This window comes from Echiichthys vipera, assembly GCF_963691815.1.
Source record: "Echiichthys vipera genome assembly, chromosome: 16".
In the NCBI taxonomy this organism is placed as follows: Eukaryota; Metazoa; Chordata; class Actinopteri; order Perciformes; family Trachinidae; genus Echiichthys; species Echiichthys vipera.
In genome coordinates, this window is record NC_139841.1 from 20,753,321 (window position 1) to 20,768,623 (window position 15,303).

The following is a 15,303-nucleotide window of genomic DNA, read 5'->3' on the forward strand; positions in this document are numbered from 1 at the left end:
TAATACATTAAGCTGCTGCGGCCGTCCACAGCAGTACATTTCTTAGCTTCTGCGCTTGTCCTCCTGCCTGCTTTTTCAAACTGGGGGCTTGTCAACCGCCATCTACAGTCTGTAATACACTGACGATGGATACTTATACAACCCCACTTCAAAAAACAGGACTATCCCTTTAACCCAATTGTCTTGTTTAAATTTAAGCTTTGTGAACAAAGTGGCTTTTGCTGAAGATGATGAGACATGATCGTTTGATCAGACTGTATGAGACATTTCCTTTTTAGTCCTGTTAGAATAGAGGTTGTCAGTGGGAGAATGTAACTGGCGAGCAGAGTCTGGGGGCTGAGTGATTATCCCTAATTAGGAGGTGAAGACTGTTTGCCACCTGCGCTATTATCTGTTTGACAAAGACAAACTCCCAACAAGTGGGCCAAACGTTACCATAAGTAGCATTTGAATAATCAAAGCTTCATTGGCCTGCACATCTCACTGGCTTGTGTGATGTGTGCATGTGTGTGTGTTTCTCTCTCCCTCTTTCTCTTTCTCTTCTCTCTCCATTCTGGTGGATCTAATATATGCAACTTCTTCTACACCTGGCCATGTCTGTTTGGCAGAACCTACCAGAGGAGGTTGGTTGGTGCCTCCCTCCCTCTGCCTGCCTACCTACCTGTCTGGTCCGGTCCAGTCTGGTTAAATGCCTGCAGACAGCCTTGCGCTTTCTTTTTTTTTTTTTTTTTCTTCTACTCTCCCTTTCTGTCTTTTCTCTCTCTCATGACCGGCATGGATGAACTGTTCCTCTCCCTTCCTTTTCATCAATATTTTTCCCCTCTCTCCCCCACTGCACCACCACCACTTCTGCGATTAACATGCGGAGCTCCTGGGATCTCTCAGACTGCTAGATGTTAGTGTCTGAGGCAAGACGAGTTGGGAAAGTGGAACGAGGCGAGATGCACCGTTAGGTTTGTTAGGGAGGGAAGGAGACTGAATTAGAAGGACTGAAGGAAGAGAACAGGGTTGAATAAGGGGTCAGTGGGAGGCAGAGAAACAAAAGGAGCTACTAACTGTCTGAACGCTGCATGCTCTCCACTCATGCACTCGCAGCAAATTTAGGAATAGGGCTGCTCGATTATGGCATAAATCATAATCACGATCACATTTATTACCATTACACATTTATTTCACTTTTTTTTAACTCTATATCTTTTAATATATTTAAACTGAGTATTAAACAAACAAAAACGGTTTTAAAACAGAGATAAATAGTATATGTATACATTTAAATAAATAATCTTGAAATATTTCCACAACCTACTAAAATCTGCTCATTTTTTATATATAAATAGAAATAGTAGTAATAAATAAATTGGTTCAAATGTAAATTAGATTAAATTTGTCAATCTTTTGAAAACTCTAAAACATGTATTCAGCATTTGATTACTTGAACTATATTTAATATATTCAATATATTCCAGTCAGTAGAGCATACCGCTGTAAAGATGAGAGGTGACTTTGATTTATAACACAAGACAGAATGAGAGTCTTTGTGAAAAGCAATACAGCACAATAACGGTTTCATTGCAATTTTCTTGTTTTATAATGATAAAATTATCACCCAGCCCTGCTTAGAAACACACATCCTGATGTTCACCCTGTTTGACACATTCTCAGACTCGGCCCCTCTCCCCACACCTTTACTCTCAATCTACTGTTTTAATTGCCTGACTGCTGGTGCCGTACGAGTGTGTGGGTGTGTGGGTGGGCGGGTGTGTGGGTGGGTGTGTTTTTGTGTGGCCTGTGACACTGTCCTGAGTGCTCACCGTGTCAGTGGTGGTGTACTGGTTTGAACTACTAGTGGTGATTAACCTTTTATGTTGTGGTCGTATCCCTGCCTTGCTGATGTCTCAGACCTTGACTCAAATAGGAGAGAAAATCCTTTCAGTTCCTTTTGTGGTGTTTGATTGGGCTCTCCTCGCCTGCAATGCCAGGCCGTCAGTGTTTGGACCATTGTATGGTCAGCCAAGTTCAATCAAACGGAGGAAAGGGGAAAAAAAGTGGATGGATTTAAATAACTATTTGAGCATGGCCTGTTTTAATAGTGTAGTCTTATGATTTTCTATGCCTTTTCTCACACTTCTCTTCTTTGTCCCTTTTAGCCTGGATGGGAAGAAAGAATTCATTCAGACGGACGCACCTTCTACATTGACCACAGTAAGACCACTCCAATTTTCTTTCTCTTCCATTTTTGTATTTAGTTCATGTGTGTGTTACTACGCAGCCTTTCTCTTAAGATACTTTTTATAGTGTGTAGCAGTGCAGACACAGATTTTTCAGTGTCAGGGACAGCAAAGCACCTAATCTATTACAGCAGAAACTCAGGGGACAAGTCATGCTGTTTAAGGGAATACTTCGCCCTCAAAATACAAAGGATGCTCTCACTCTCTCTCTTTCTGAAATGACCTGTGATCGGCTAAAGTCTCTCGTCACGGGTTTGATTTTCTAAAGCCTGAAAATAGAGCCAAGAGGAGGTGCAGAAGTCTGGAGTTTTTTGCCCAAAAGATAGTTTAAGAGTGTAATCTGTTGGATTTCATGCATTCATCTCTTTAAACTACTCATTTTGTCCGATCAATAGTCCAAAACCCAAATATAATCAATTTACAATAATATAAAACAGAGAAAGGCACCAAATCCCCACATTTGAAAAAATGAAACCAGCTAATTTTTCAGGTTTTTGCTAAATAGATTATATAATCAATTAGTAATTTTTATTATTATTTATTAATTATGAATACTTTTTGCTATAGTTTTCATTAAATCCTGATACATCCTTTTTCTTGCCTCAAGAGTTTGTGTTACTTGTGTTTATTTCATCCAGACACAAAGAACACGCAGTGGGAGGACCCTCGTCTGCAGAGTCCAGCTATCACAGGACCTGTGAGTAGTTTCTCCTTCCTGCCACTCTTCCCCAGAGAGTGTCTTTCAAACAACAAGTTCTTCTTTTAACATTGTGGTTCTGTCGCTCACGCTACAACATCAGCCTCAGTGTTGTTGTACAACAAAGATAAATCACTTTGTCGCTGCGGTTGTCACTTAACATACCAACACCTTTATGTCACTCTGTGTGCCACTTCACTTCAGCTCTCTCTCGTTGCCAACTCTCCTCCCCAAGTTACACTTTATAATTTATTTTTTTCGTGTTTTAAAAAAACAAAAGCACAAAGCAGATGTTTACAAGGGCATTGATCAGTGTTGTTTGTTGTCTGTCCAGGCTGTTCCCTACTCCAGAGAGTTCAAGCAGAAATACGACTACTTCAGGAAGAAGTTGAAGAAACCGGTAAGAAGTGATTTTTAAAATACAAATCTGTTTTGGGTTTCTGGCTTCCTGCTGGGGCACTTTTTCATAAACAAAACTGAATTTGGTCAAAACCTCACGACTCACACCGAGGCAGTCTAATTTGCTTCAATTTGATTGTGCTTGATTACATACTTCAACTTCCTTCACACTGTCTTGATACTGCATGACTGAGTTTTGGACGTGTTTCTCACATGCTAAATATTCATTGCAATCATTTCCCATTTCTTCTTGATTAATACTTGATAGGTGGACTGCAGAATTGATTGTTACTGCCGGTTTTCTTCCCAAACTGCTGTTTTTTAATGAAGGAGTCTAATATTGGACAAACTAACAATAACACTTGACCTGAGATTAATTTGTAGTGCATTCAGTCTCATGTTAGAGCATGTTTAAGGTCAGCACACAGGAGTAACAAACTTCAGCAGTAGTGGTTAGAGCAGTTGCCCCATGTAAAGAGGCTGAAGGTCCTCGGGGCAGCAACCGCAGGTTCGACTCCGGCCCTTTGCTGCTTGTCTCCACCTCTCTGTCGCACCCCATTTCCTGTCCGTCCTAAATAATAAAGGCTTGAAAAACTGCCAAAAACCAATGATCTTAAATAAAAAATAAAAAACTTCAGCACTAGTTCATGTGTACCATGGTCACAAACTTCCACATTTCCTCACTCCTAGTTTAGTTTTGCCTGTATTTAATTCATGTATGTTTTTATTTGAATTCAAATTAGTTTTTTTTTGTGAACTATTCCAGGCTGACATCCCCAACCGTTTCGAGATGAAGTTACACAGGAACAACATCTTTGAGGAGTCGTACCGTCGAATCATGTCCCTGAAGAGGCCCGATGTTCTGAAGGCCCGGCTGTGGATCGAGTTTGAGTCAGAGAAAGGATTGGACTACGGCGGTGTGGCCAGAGAGTGGTTCTTCCTCTTATCGAAGGAGATGTTCAATCCTTACTACGGCTTGTTCGAATACTCTGCTACGTAAGTCTACAGAGCTGCCTCTAACTGAGGTTCAAACAGGATATGACACAGGACATAGTTCATGTATTAGAGAAACCATGCCACATGTTTGCAGCCATGGAAAAAACCTCCTCTACTCATATTTTTGGTTGGCCTTTTCCACAAAGTGGAGTAAGGGGCAGAGCTGAAGTATTGTTTCCCTATGAGACTTGTAAAAGTTTCCTTTAGCTCTGATTAACTTTTCCTCTCATTCAAGAAGCCATCCTGGTACACATTTCTCACAAACAGCAAGCGTTTAGATAATTAAAATGACGTATGTGTTGTTCCCTTTCTTGGCACCATTATTAATAGATGATCACTCTCTCATTTTGCCATGTAGGGCAAAGGTAACGAAAAACAGGATGTTTAATGCAAAGATGTTTTTAATTAAAGGTTTGCTTGATTTAATGAAACATAAGAGTATGATTAAATCTTCACACCTTTTAAATGAAACCACATTGTTATTACTAATCACAGAAACTCATAATTACTTAGGTGTGATTAAATGAAAAGCCGTACGTAGCAACCCTCTTGAAGGTTTCTATATCCACGCCTGTGTTTTCTCCGGGGTGCATAAAAACACTTTTTAAAGTCACAACAGTTTTAGCTAAAACAATTTTATTTAATATTTGAACAATGCTTAATTACATGTAAGATGCTCCAACACAGTGTGTGTAAATGCAGGGTTTTGTTGCCATGGTAAAGGTGGAAAAATATGAAGTTCTGTAAATAATCTGCAATACAAAACAAGATATTTTAGAAGACTAGAATTTACAGTTAAGTGTCCAATATAAAAAAGAAAATGTCTTGATTTTATGAAGCTAGGTTTTTTTTTAGTGAGGTCATCAATGTTTGTTGTGTTAAATCAAGGGCTGTAAGCATTTTGTACATTTCCTTTTTTCATAGCTCGCAGCTGCAAATAACATTTCAGTCGAGATATCGATAGTTTCCCAGTTGTAAACATTCCAAATGTGTTCCTGTTTATTTCCTGTTGCAGTGGATGTGAATGACAGCAACTGACAGGAAGTCAACAGGGACCCAGGCTGTTGCCTAGCAATGTTATTCTATTGAGATGGTGCATAGATTTTCCGTAACAAAATGGAGAAGGAGAAATAAGCCCATTGGGTGCTACTGACTGCTCCGAGCATTACTGAATAACCTGGAAATTAGATTATTAAAATGGCTTTCTTCCTCTGTGCAGAGACAACTACACTCTCCAAATCAATCCCAACTCTGGCCTGTGTAACGAGGATCACCTCTCCTATTTCAAATTCATCGGACGTGTGGCAGGAATGGCTGTGTTTCATGGAAAACTACTGGATGGTAAGCTGTGATGACTGTGATATTAGAAACTTTTTGTCATCGTGTCTTTCTTTCAAGGGCAAACCTACTGAATCTTACATTGTATTTATTATTTTGCTTATTGCTTATTAGTTGTTGACAGTTTGCTTAAGTTGTTTTGTGTTTGTCTTTTTAGTGCTCTGAACAGGAGTAGTGCATTTCATTTTTGTTGGGTTCTGTACAAGGGCGATAAAGACTTTCTATTATTTTCTGCTGTGTGTATTTGCAGCATGCCTCTAATGTTTGTAAATTTTAGGTCACAGCACACTTTTCTGCTTTTTTAGGTTTTTTCATCCGGCCTTTCTACAAGATGATGCTGGGGAAACAGATCTCCCTTAAAGACATGGAGTCAGTGGTAAGATCTCATCGCTACTAGATTATTAACTGATTCATTATTAGAAATGCTGCAATTGTGGGCCAACAACTTTGACTTAAATGTGTGTTGTAAATATGTTATTATATTAACAATCAGCATTTTTGATTTACAGCACTGACCACAGGGCTTATTGTTTGATTAGAAATACAGACACACTTCACAAAGCCAAGGATGAATCCCCCAAAGAAAAGCCAATGAATTTTATAATTTTTGTTGTATGTAATTTTTATCCGCCCTGCATTGCATCCCTGCAGGACAGTGAATACTACAACTCTCTGAAGTGGATCCTAGAGAACGATCCCACCGAGCTGGACCTGAGGTTCTGTATTGACGAGGACAACTTTGGACAGGTGTGCACGCTCAAAAGCACTCGCCATTTATTTATTTTTTTTAAATGGATGTAATGTTTGCGAGCCTCCGGGCCTTTCTATATCTTGTTTGTTTCTCTTCTATCAGACGTATCAGGTCGACCTGAAGCCCAGCGGCTCAGACATGGTGGTCACCAACGAGAACAAAAAGGAATACATTGAGTAAGAACATTACAAATCGTTTTCCTCTTATGAATAATTACAGGCTTTCAGCAATGATAACCATGAAGCTCCATTATCAAACAAGAATATGAATGTCTGTAATCATCCCTCTGACAGCTTGGTCATCCAGTGGAGGTTCGTCAATCGAGTCCAGAAGCAAATGAACGCCTTCTTGGAGGTATTTATGTGCAATAATACAGTCGCCACTTGGGGGCAATGTGACCACATACTTTGGGTTGCCATGCCTGAGGCCATCTGAATCTAAACCTAAACCTCTTTCTTTAATAGCTTCGAAAACTTTATACATCTTAATTATTTAATGGGATGTTCTGTTGTTATGCTGCTTGAGTTCATCAGAACTTAATTCCCCTTTTGTTTGATTTTCAGGGCTTCACCGAGCTCATTCTCATAGATCTGATCAAGATCTTTGATGAAAACGAACTGGAGGTACAGTATGGTTTCTTTATTTAACCAGTTTCTGATTAGATTTGATGTCAGAGTGTCTGTGTACAGTATACTCCTATATTAATGTTACATTTATCATTTTAACTGAACAGAAAGTGACAATGGTAGAATACACTGTCTCTCTCCCTCCGTCTCTGTGTAGCTGCTCATGTGCGGTCTTGGTGACGTCGACGTCAACGACTGGAGGCAACACACTGTTTACAAGAACGGCTACTGTCCCAACCACCCTGTCATACAGTGGTTCTGGAAGGTACGTCTGTGATGCAGCCACACACAGACATGGATTGTGTTAACTGTCAGCCGCGGCGCCACGTATTAATCGCAGCAACTGAATGTTTCATAATAAAAGTTGGGTTCCAGTCATCTTTCCCTCCGTCCTGCCTGTGACAGGTTTGCTGGCCTCGCTTTTGAAGATCAAAGTCTGTTTGGAAGAACATGCTTGTTTGCACTGATGAAAGAGCCTAAACTACCTGCTCTGGTTATCACCTGTCTTGACTTTAACACACGCAGTCACACAAGCAAACACACTCAGACAGCAGGCTAGATTGCAAAACTGTCAACAAAAGCGTTGCTGCTTTGAATAATTCTATCATCTCTTTCTGTGTTGTATCATATAAATATTTTTTTATGCGAGGTGGTGACTTAGGTTGCAAAAATCCCATGATTATTCAAGGTGGAAAACTTTCCATGGATATTAACAGGAATAAACTGGAAATATTGGGGTTATCTGCTCAGGCTGTATTTACTATGTCATATACAGATAAAAACAAACCTTTTGTCATATCATGTCATGCTGACATAATCCAGTAATTTGCCAAATAAACCCATTCATTTGTTAAATACATACAATGTGAAATGGGCCAAGTGGTGAGTTCGCTAACCTTAGCTAGCATGTTAACTTAATGGGGAGAGGTACTGTACTTGTGACCATGTGGGCTGTTTGCAAACTAAATGTTTAAAGTGAACAACTAATTTATAAAAGAAATTAATGAATTAAAACTCAATCAAGCTACATCCTGCATGGTAACAGTTAGTTAGCAAAAACAAGCGAATGTGTTACTAAGTTATAAACCATGCACTCTGCTTACTATCTTCTGGTTAATTGAAATGTTATGTTTATTTTCTGACCCTATAAGTTAATTATTAAAAAGATTTTCCCGAGTTTAGCTTTGCTTCAAATCTTTTTCCATATTTTCCGACCCTTTGCAACCCTAGTAGTGACTGATATTTGATAAATGAGAGATTTTAAAAGGAGATTTTATTCTTTCCTCTGTCATCAGGTTGTCCTATTGATGGATGCTGAAAAGAGGATCCGACTCCTCCAGTTTGTTACGGGAACATCACGAGTGCCCATGAATGGCTTTGCCGAGCTTTATGGTACGTTACCTCACTAGAAAACTTCAGGTTTCCTTTATTTCCTGCTCCTGTATAATAGAACTAGTTCTTTAAAAATCATATATTTTCTGTTTAAACTGCTGAGCCTGGGCTGTACGTGACACAATAATTATATTAATTCAGTGATCAGAGTTTTTTTATTTAGCTTTTTTGATTAATATAATTTCTTTTTACATTGGGCTTTAAATGAGTCAATCCTTAAAAAGTAAATTCAATAGATATGAATATACATATATTTTGTATTTGGGTTTGAATAAAAGTATTTATTTTCTGTATCTCAACTGTGTGATTATAATCCATTAACATCATCGTGTCTGTTTTTTTTGTGCCAGGTTCTAATGGACCGCAGCTGTTCACAATTGAGCAGTGGGGAACGCCAGATAAGTTGCCAAGAGCTCACACATGGTATGTTACTACAACTACACACACACCCACACACACACACACACACACACACACACACACACACACACACACACACACACACACACACACACACACACACACACACACACACACACACACACACACACACACACACACACACACACACAGATAAAACAACCTCAACTGTCTACAGCCATGCTAGACACTTTTGGGCTGTACTTAGGCACAGTGGTGCTTTGAGCTTAATGCTAATATCAACATGCTCACAGTGACAATGCTAACATTCTGATGCTAAGGAGGTGTAATGTTTACCATGTTCACCATCTTAATTTAGTATGTTATCATATTTACATTTGCTAATTGCAGCTTAGATAGATGGGAATGTTTTAAAGGGATACTTTCCTGATTTTAAACCAGCTGTGTCGTGGCAGTGTGTGCAGATGAACGGCGTTTGGTTGGAGGAGGTCGGCCGGAAATGGTGATGATGCCAGTGCTCTAAGCTCTGTGTGCTGCACCCACTGCTATGCGATAGAGCTGGTTTGGAATCAGGAAAATATCTCTTTACGTTTTAAAGGTGCTTGACAATAAACAAAGTATTGTGGGCGCTGGAGGAAAAGTGAAGGGATCATGAAAGTCACTGTTGGGGAAGGGATGGATCAAAGTGGACCGATCAATTGACATCACTGGCTATGGAGCCATGCAGCCACACTTATAATACTTTAGTACACAAGAGTCAAGTACTTGTTTGTATTTGTATTTCATCTTAAGATTTCATAACTTAAACGTTTTCCTCCCAGTTTCAACCGCTTGGATCTGCCCACTTACGAATCATTTGAGGACCTGAGAGAGAAACTCCTCATGGCTGTGGAGAACGCGCAGGGCTTCGAGGGAGTCGACTAAGACAGCAGCCTCTGAACGCATCAAAACAACCAACAATAAAAAAGAAAACACAAACAAAAAGCCACAGGGATATCAAACCAGCTGCTGTAGCAGTTCTGTGAGAGCATGTTGTACTGTAATGCCTGACTGAGCGCCACTTCCACAGCACGGTGGCTTGAGACTGTACAGCGATATGTCGAGCCAACATGCCTACGTCTTTAAATCTTTTCCGAGTGGGTAGGTCACTCCTTAAAGGTGCTGGGGGAAAGAACGGGAGAGGCGCACTGTTAAATGCTGAAATCTATAATCCACAGGCATGAACGATGAATGAGCTGGCCCCTGATCTGTCGTTTCTTTCCCCTCCGCCCTCGTCCTGTGAAAATCTACAGTGCTGGAAAATACAAATGCATTTCAAACAGCTCCTTTATGTACACTTTAGCACAGTATTCAAGCGTCCTTCAGTGGAGGGGACTTAGCATGGCCTTAATCTGGCTCCTACGTACATGCACTATTTCTCTAAGAAACTGCAATGGCACTATGATCACAACTCTCTCAAATCCTTTCGACCAACACCAGATTACCTTAGGAATGCTAGCCAATCACGTTTCAGGAAAATCAGCCCCACCCCTCCGTAGAGCCTTGTCTATATGTTGTGTGATCAGAAATCGCCGCCGCAGCCTTTATGTAGAATAACGGTTTCTTTTTTTTTTTTAGCCACTGGTAAGGATTCAAGAATGGTGGGATTTAAAAAAAAAAAAATCCCCAAAGATGATTTTTTTTAAATAGTTTTCCTCATCATGGATTTTTAAATCATTGGTATAATTCCTGCAGGAAAAAACTCTCCATGTGTTTGTACTGATGAACAACGTTGTTTACTATTTAGCCATTTCTTTATGACATGGTGCGTGAAGTGTAAATCTGGCTAGCCCGGGGAATTATAATCCATATCATTTGTTATGGTGATAGCAAATGTGTTGAATTAAATGGTTTTTATTGTAGTGCTATGAAAGCAGCATGAAACTGTATCTTGTGTTTGCTTTGACTACATCGTAGTAATTTGGACGTGTCATCGATCTCGAGGTCGAGAAGGGAAAACTAAAGCTTGGGGATAGTTTCTCTCTGACGTTTGATTATATTAATATTCTCATGCCTGTTGCTGTTCATAATGCTGTAAATTGTTCTTGGAAAAAAACACATTTTAAGTTCTTTCATGATCTATAAATATATGTATGAATTTAACAGAAGTATTACTGATCAACAACACTAAAAATGAAGCTGTGTGTGTGCGCGGGTGTTTGAGAGAAAAGCTGTGATTGCCACTGAATATAAAGCAGCACGTTTCTTACAAAGGAAAAAATGTTTTTTTTTTCTTTTTTATGTTTTTGTTTATCTCTCCTTTTTCTAACACCATTGAACCTAAAGGGCACTTTATAGATCACTCTGAGGTCATGTCGCCTGTTGTATGTCTTTTGTCATTAACTTGAATGTGATTCTTTTTTTTGTTTGTTTCCATTCGGAGCACTTCCCTGGTGCAATATAAATAGTCTGTAAATCTGGGCTGCTGCTAAGGTAGAAAAAGTTGACACAAGTGTATCCTTTTAGACTTTTCTCTCTTCTTTTGCCCCTTTCCTTTCCTCCTGTGTGTTTCCTCCCTTCTGTGATCCCACCTCTCACACTGACTCGGTAAAGATTAGTCCTTTTTTTTAATGAATGACGGGAAATATCACTTTTGTTAAAGATTCCACCACTCTCTGCAACTCTTTGTGGTTCATTTAACTTCAGTCAAATAAAAAATGAAACTTCTCAGTGTGTTGTTTGAGTTAATATGACTGGACTTTCTTTATACCATGAGTAGAAACGTATAGACGATACATTCAAAAAAATAAAATAAAATACATTGCTGAGTATAGTAACTATCTAAAAGTCCCATATGAACATTACGTTTTACAAATAAAACATTTGAAATCAGACACTTCATTTTTGAACTACCTGTTCCTTTTGAACATTTAACCCTCCTATTATCCTAAGGGTCAATTTGACCCCATTTAATGTTTAACATCTCTAAATAATGACATATTTTTGTTTTTTTTGCTTTATATTTATGACTTTTCCTCATTTTATGGGGACAACTCATAAAAAACCTAAAATTGGCATGATTATATATATAAATTTTTATTGTTCACATTGTACATGTACTTGTCGCATCCGTGTTCCTTTGGGTCAATTTGATAATCTGGATGATTTAATCATTATTATTATTATCGTCTATTTTACAATTCAAATATTATATGAGGTCAAATTCCTGCTACTGTCCTTGATAACGGCTGTTACTTTCATTCCAGATATTACAAATAACACAAAATAGCCCTTAAAATAACAGACTTACTTTAAAACACTTTATTTTTCATTTTGTTAAATAAATTCATAAAGTACCCGACTTAACTTGAGTAACAAATTGATTATGATCATTTTCGAGATGTTTAAATTGCTACGGACAAATTGACCCCTAGAATAAATGGTGTCAGTAAAATTTGAGGGCAACAGGAGGGTTAAAAATACAAAACCTCTGGTTTTGTACGTTTGAAATGAAATATTTTGCACTGGTGGATAGAAACTAAATACGTTCACTTAAGTGCACCCATTTCTTTATACTTTACACAAATGTACTAATATTTTACAGTGTTCTTTTATAGTTCCTTGTTAACTTTAACATTTAAAAATAAAATGAAAATAACATTCAATATAATACAAAATTCTGAAAGGGGCCCTTCTGAGATTTATACTTCAGTTCATTCATACTGACCTGAACTGACTTTTATACTTTTAATCGTCTTAAAAAATACCAGAACTGTCCTTTGAGTTTAGCACCTTTATTTTTTTTTTTACTGATGCCAACAAAACCCTTTCATTGGAGGTCGCTTCGTTTTTTAAAAAGTGCTGCTGGAGACAAAAGGGAGACATTAATGACATTAACGTCTCTCTTTTTTGGTGTATGTGTGCACGTGGTGTGGTGAAGGGACCTCAGTTCATTCACACAGGCAATCTAGGAGTTATCAGCTCCAAGGACAAGCAAATAAAAGCCACCCTGCCTGTCCGGGGACATTTTATCAAGCAGCGCTACTCTCAATCTGGTCACAAACAAACCAAGAGCCAACTCTTCTTTAGATCCACCTGCACAAAAAGAATGTCACAATGTGCAAATGAAAGTAAATCTAAACGTTAGTCGAATGATAAGGAAACAGACATTTCTTTGGATTTCTGTAAAAGTCAGTCTCTCACAATGAAACCCTGGTGGAAAACAATAACCTGAACCTAAAGTTGATCATTATGAGTTGAAAATCTTCTAATGATTAATGTTTTCAACTCTAAAGTTGTTCCCAAGTGTCATATGGTCAAAGCGGCAAAAATATTTGATTCATAACATCCATCCAAAATATTATAAGACTTGCTAAATTCTTCCCTTTAACAACATCACCCTGTGAGAGGCATGATCACTTTACATGATTATAATACAACATCCTTAATGATAATAACTTGCAGAAATAGTAACTTGATGTAATGCAGCGCAGTCACATTCACCACTTTACCTTCAAAACAGAAATGTAAGATCATGGACATGACAAAAACACAAGATAAGGTATATAATATAAGAAACTATTTCAGTGAGGATTGAACAAGATCATTATTAAAAAGGAAATCCTAATAATACTGATTCCAAAATAAAGGTTTTACCCATTAACCACACACTGAACTAAAACTTGCAAAAAAAGAGTTTGAGTCTGGTTTTCAAAGATACAGCATATTTAATAATAGAGTTTCTGTAAAGAGGAAACTCGTAGAACCCATTTTCATTCAGATATCTTGAGGTCAGAGGTCAAGGGACTGCTTTGTAAATGGCCATGCACGTTTTTCCCTCGTCAAACTTTAGCCTTGCTCTGGAGCGTCACTTAACCCCCTTCCTGACAAGCTCCCACGTCCGTACAAATGGATTCTTTACTACAGCTCTATAATTGAGTAAAAGGTTTTTAAAAACTTGGGAGGGCCGGTCGGTGGGCCGTCCAAAAGCCATTCTTACTACATCATTTTGAACACTAACATCTTCAGAGAGTCTACATGTTTTTGTCTATTTGTATCAAACATGCGGTGACCGCCCTGCAGACTCTGCTTTGATAGGAATAGTTGCAGTCTGACAACAACAAAGTGTAAACTTAACTTCAGTGCCCTCTGTCGTGGTATAAGTGGTCCTGGTTAGGAATTTGTGATTTACCATTACGCCGTCAGAGGGTGAAAACTGAGCAGAGCGACATATGCATCAGACCTCCAGCTATTTCCTAATCTGCCTTAGGTGACACGGTTTATTATCAAACCGATCCACGGGGACATATTATATAATGAACCGTATATATGAACTATTTTCAATCGACCTACTAAGAATGTGGACTTTCAAAGGAGAAACGTAAAATTAGCTCTACGATAAATAAAGTAAGGCTTTAACTTGTAGAACAACACGACAAACATGCAAGCGTGTTGACTTGACTCTGCTTTTACTTTATGAGTGTCTAATTTTACTGCTGGTTTTGTCCCGTGCTGACTTTTTGTCACCTCCAACCCTGTATCTTATTACATAGGTGCTCTTCTGTCAGGACGCTAAAGAGACCGTCACATGTGAAGTTCATATTTGTGAACATGTGAATTCAAATGTAATGTGAATGGGTTAACTACATTCATATGTGATTGGCTTTTATAACATGTAAGAACAAAACATGGCACATGGCATCACATGAATTTTGCGTATTCACTTGTAAATTCCACATTTTTAAATGCAATTGGCTATTTTCACACATTAAATACTATTTGAAAGTGAAAATAAGATAACATCACATGTGAACTGGACATTTATTTGGCTTTTTCACATATGAATGATAATTTGAACTTTAAAAAGTGGACATTTTCTGTGGATTACAGTTCCCAAACGTGGAAACAAAACACTTTGTACAAAATCACATATAACATTTTTATCCGAACATTCAATTTCCACATTTTCTCATGTGGCTGAAACTTTTAACATGTGAAAACAAAACATGTCACATTATCCAACTGTTGCATTCAGCTCACGGTGACTTTCAGTGAAACCTTGGTATTAAGGCCCTGTTGCCTCACCGCGGGGCAGTTTTTTTGGTCTCCCCCTCCTCCACCCCTCACCATCTACCTCTGGTCAGGGTCGATCAATACTGCCCCTGTAGCTTATCACTAATGTGGAACTGGCTGTTTGTCCAAACCCTGCTCTGTCTACATAAAGACTTGGAACTGGACAGCATCAAACCCAAATCCACCACATATCACCTCATGAACTCGCAGCTCCGGACGCCTGACTGGACTTTTAACTGTTTGGAAAGACTCAGAGACAAAAAGATACGCTGGTGGGAGAGGGAAGGAGCAGAGAACAGAGAGTAGCTGGGAGAATCAGAAGCAGAGAGAGTGACCGTTCCGTATGAATGACTGAATCGTGGAAAGAGGATCCACTTTAGTAACTTGAGGTGAGTTGGTTGTTGTCCTGCAATAGTTCTGAATCCTTTAATAATGTTTTTGTCT

General features: G+C 38.6%; 1 protein-coding gene across 6 annotated transcripts in view; it reads left to right on the plus strand.

The window, feature by feature from the left end:
- nedd4l (NEDD4 like E3 ubiquitin protein ligase) overlaps nucleotides 1-11,486 on the plus strand; it is a 51,668-nt gene extending 40,182 nt beyond the window's left edge. For all 6 annotated transcript variants that reach the window (XM_083929565.1, XM_083929566.1, XM_083929567.1 and 3 more), the window contains 14 exons: nucleotides 2,148-2,202; nucleotides 2,867-2,925; nucleotides 3,260-3,325; nucleotides 4,091-4,320; nucleotides 5,540-5,661; nucleotides 5,964-6,034; nucleotides 6,310-6,405; nucleotides 6,512-6,585; nucleotides 6,703-6,763; nucleotides 6,973-7,032; nucleotides 7,193-7,300; nucleotides 8,331-8,427; nucleotides 8,778-8,850; nucleotides 9,630-11,486. In XM_083929565.1, the coding sequence (XP_083785691.1) occupies nucleotides 2,148-2,202; nucleotides 2,867-2,925; nucleotides 3,260-3,325; nucleotides 4,091-4,320; nucleotides 5,540-5,661; nucleotides 5,964-6,034; nucleotides 6,310-6,405; nucleotides 6,512-6,585; nucleotides 6,703-6,763; nucleotides 6,973-7,032; nucleotides 7,193-7,300; nucleotides 8,331-8,427; nucleotides 8,778-8,850; nucleotides 9,630-9,732 (1,275 nt within the window). In that variant the 3' untranslated portion in view covers nucleotides 9,733-11,486. The remainder of the gene's footprint in view (nucleotides 1-2,147; nucleotides 2,203-2,866; nucleotides 2,926-3,259; nucleotides 3,326-4,090; nucleotides 4,321-5,539; nucleotides 5,662-5,963; nucleotides 6,035-6,309; nucleotides 6,406-6,511; nucleotides 6,586-6,702; nucleotides 6,764-6,972; nucleotides 7,033-7,192; nucleotides 7,301-8,330; nucleotides 8,428-8,777; nucleotides 8,851-9,629) is intronic.
- Nucleotides 11,487-15,303: the final 3,817 nt, after the last annotated feature.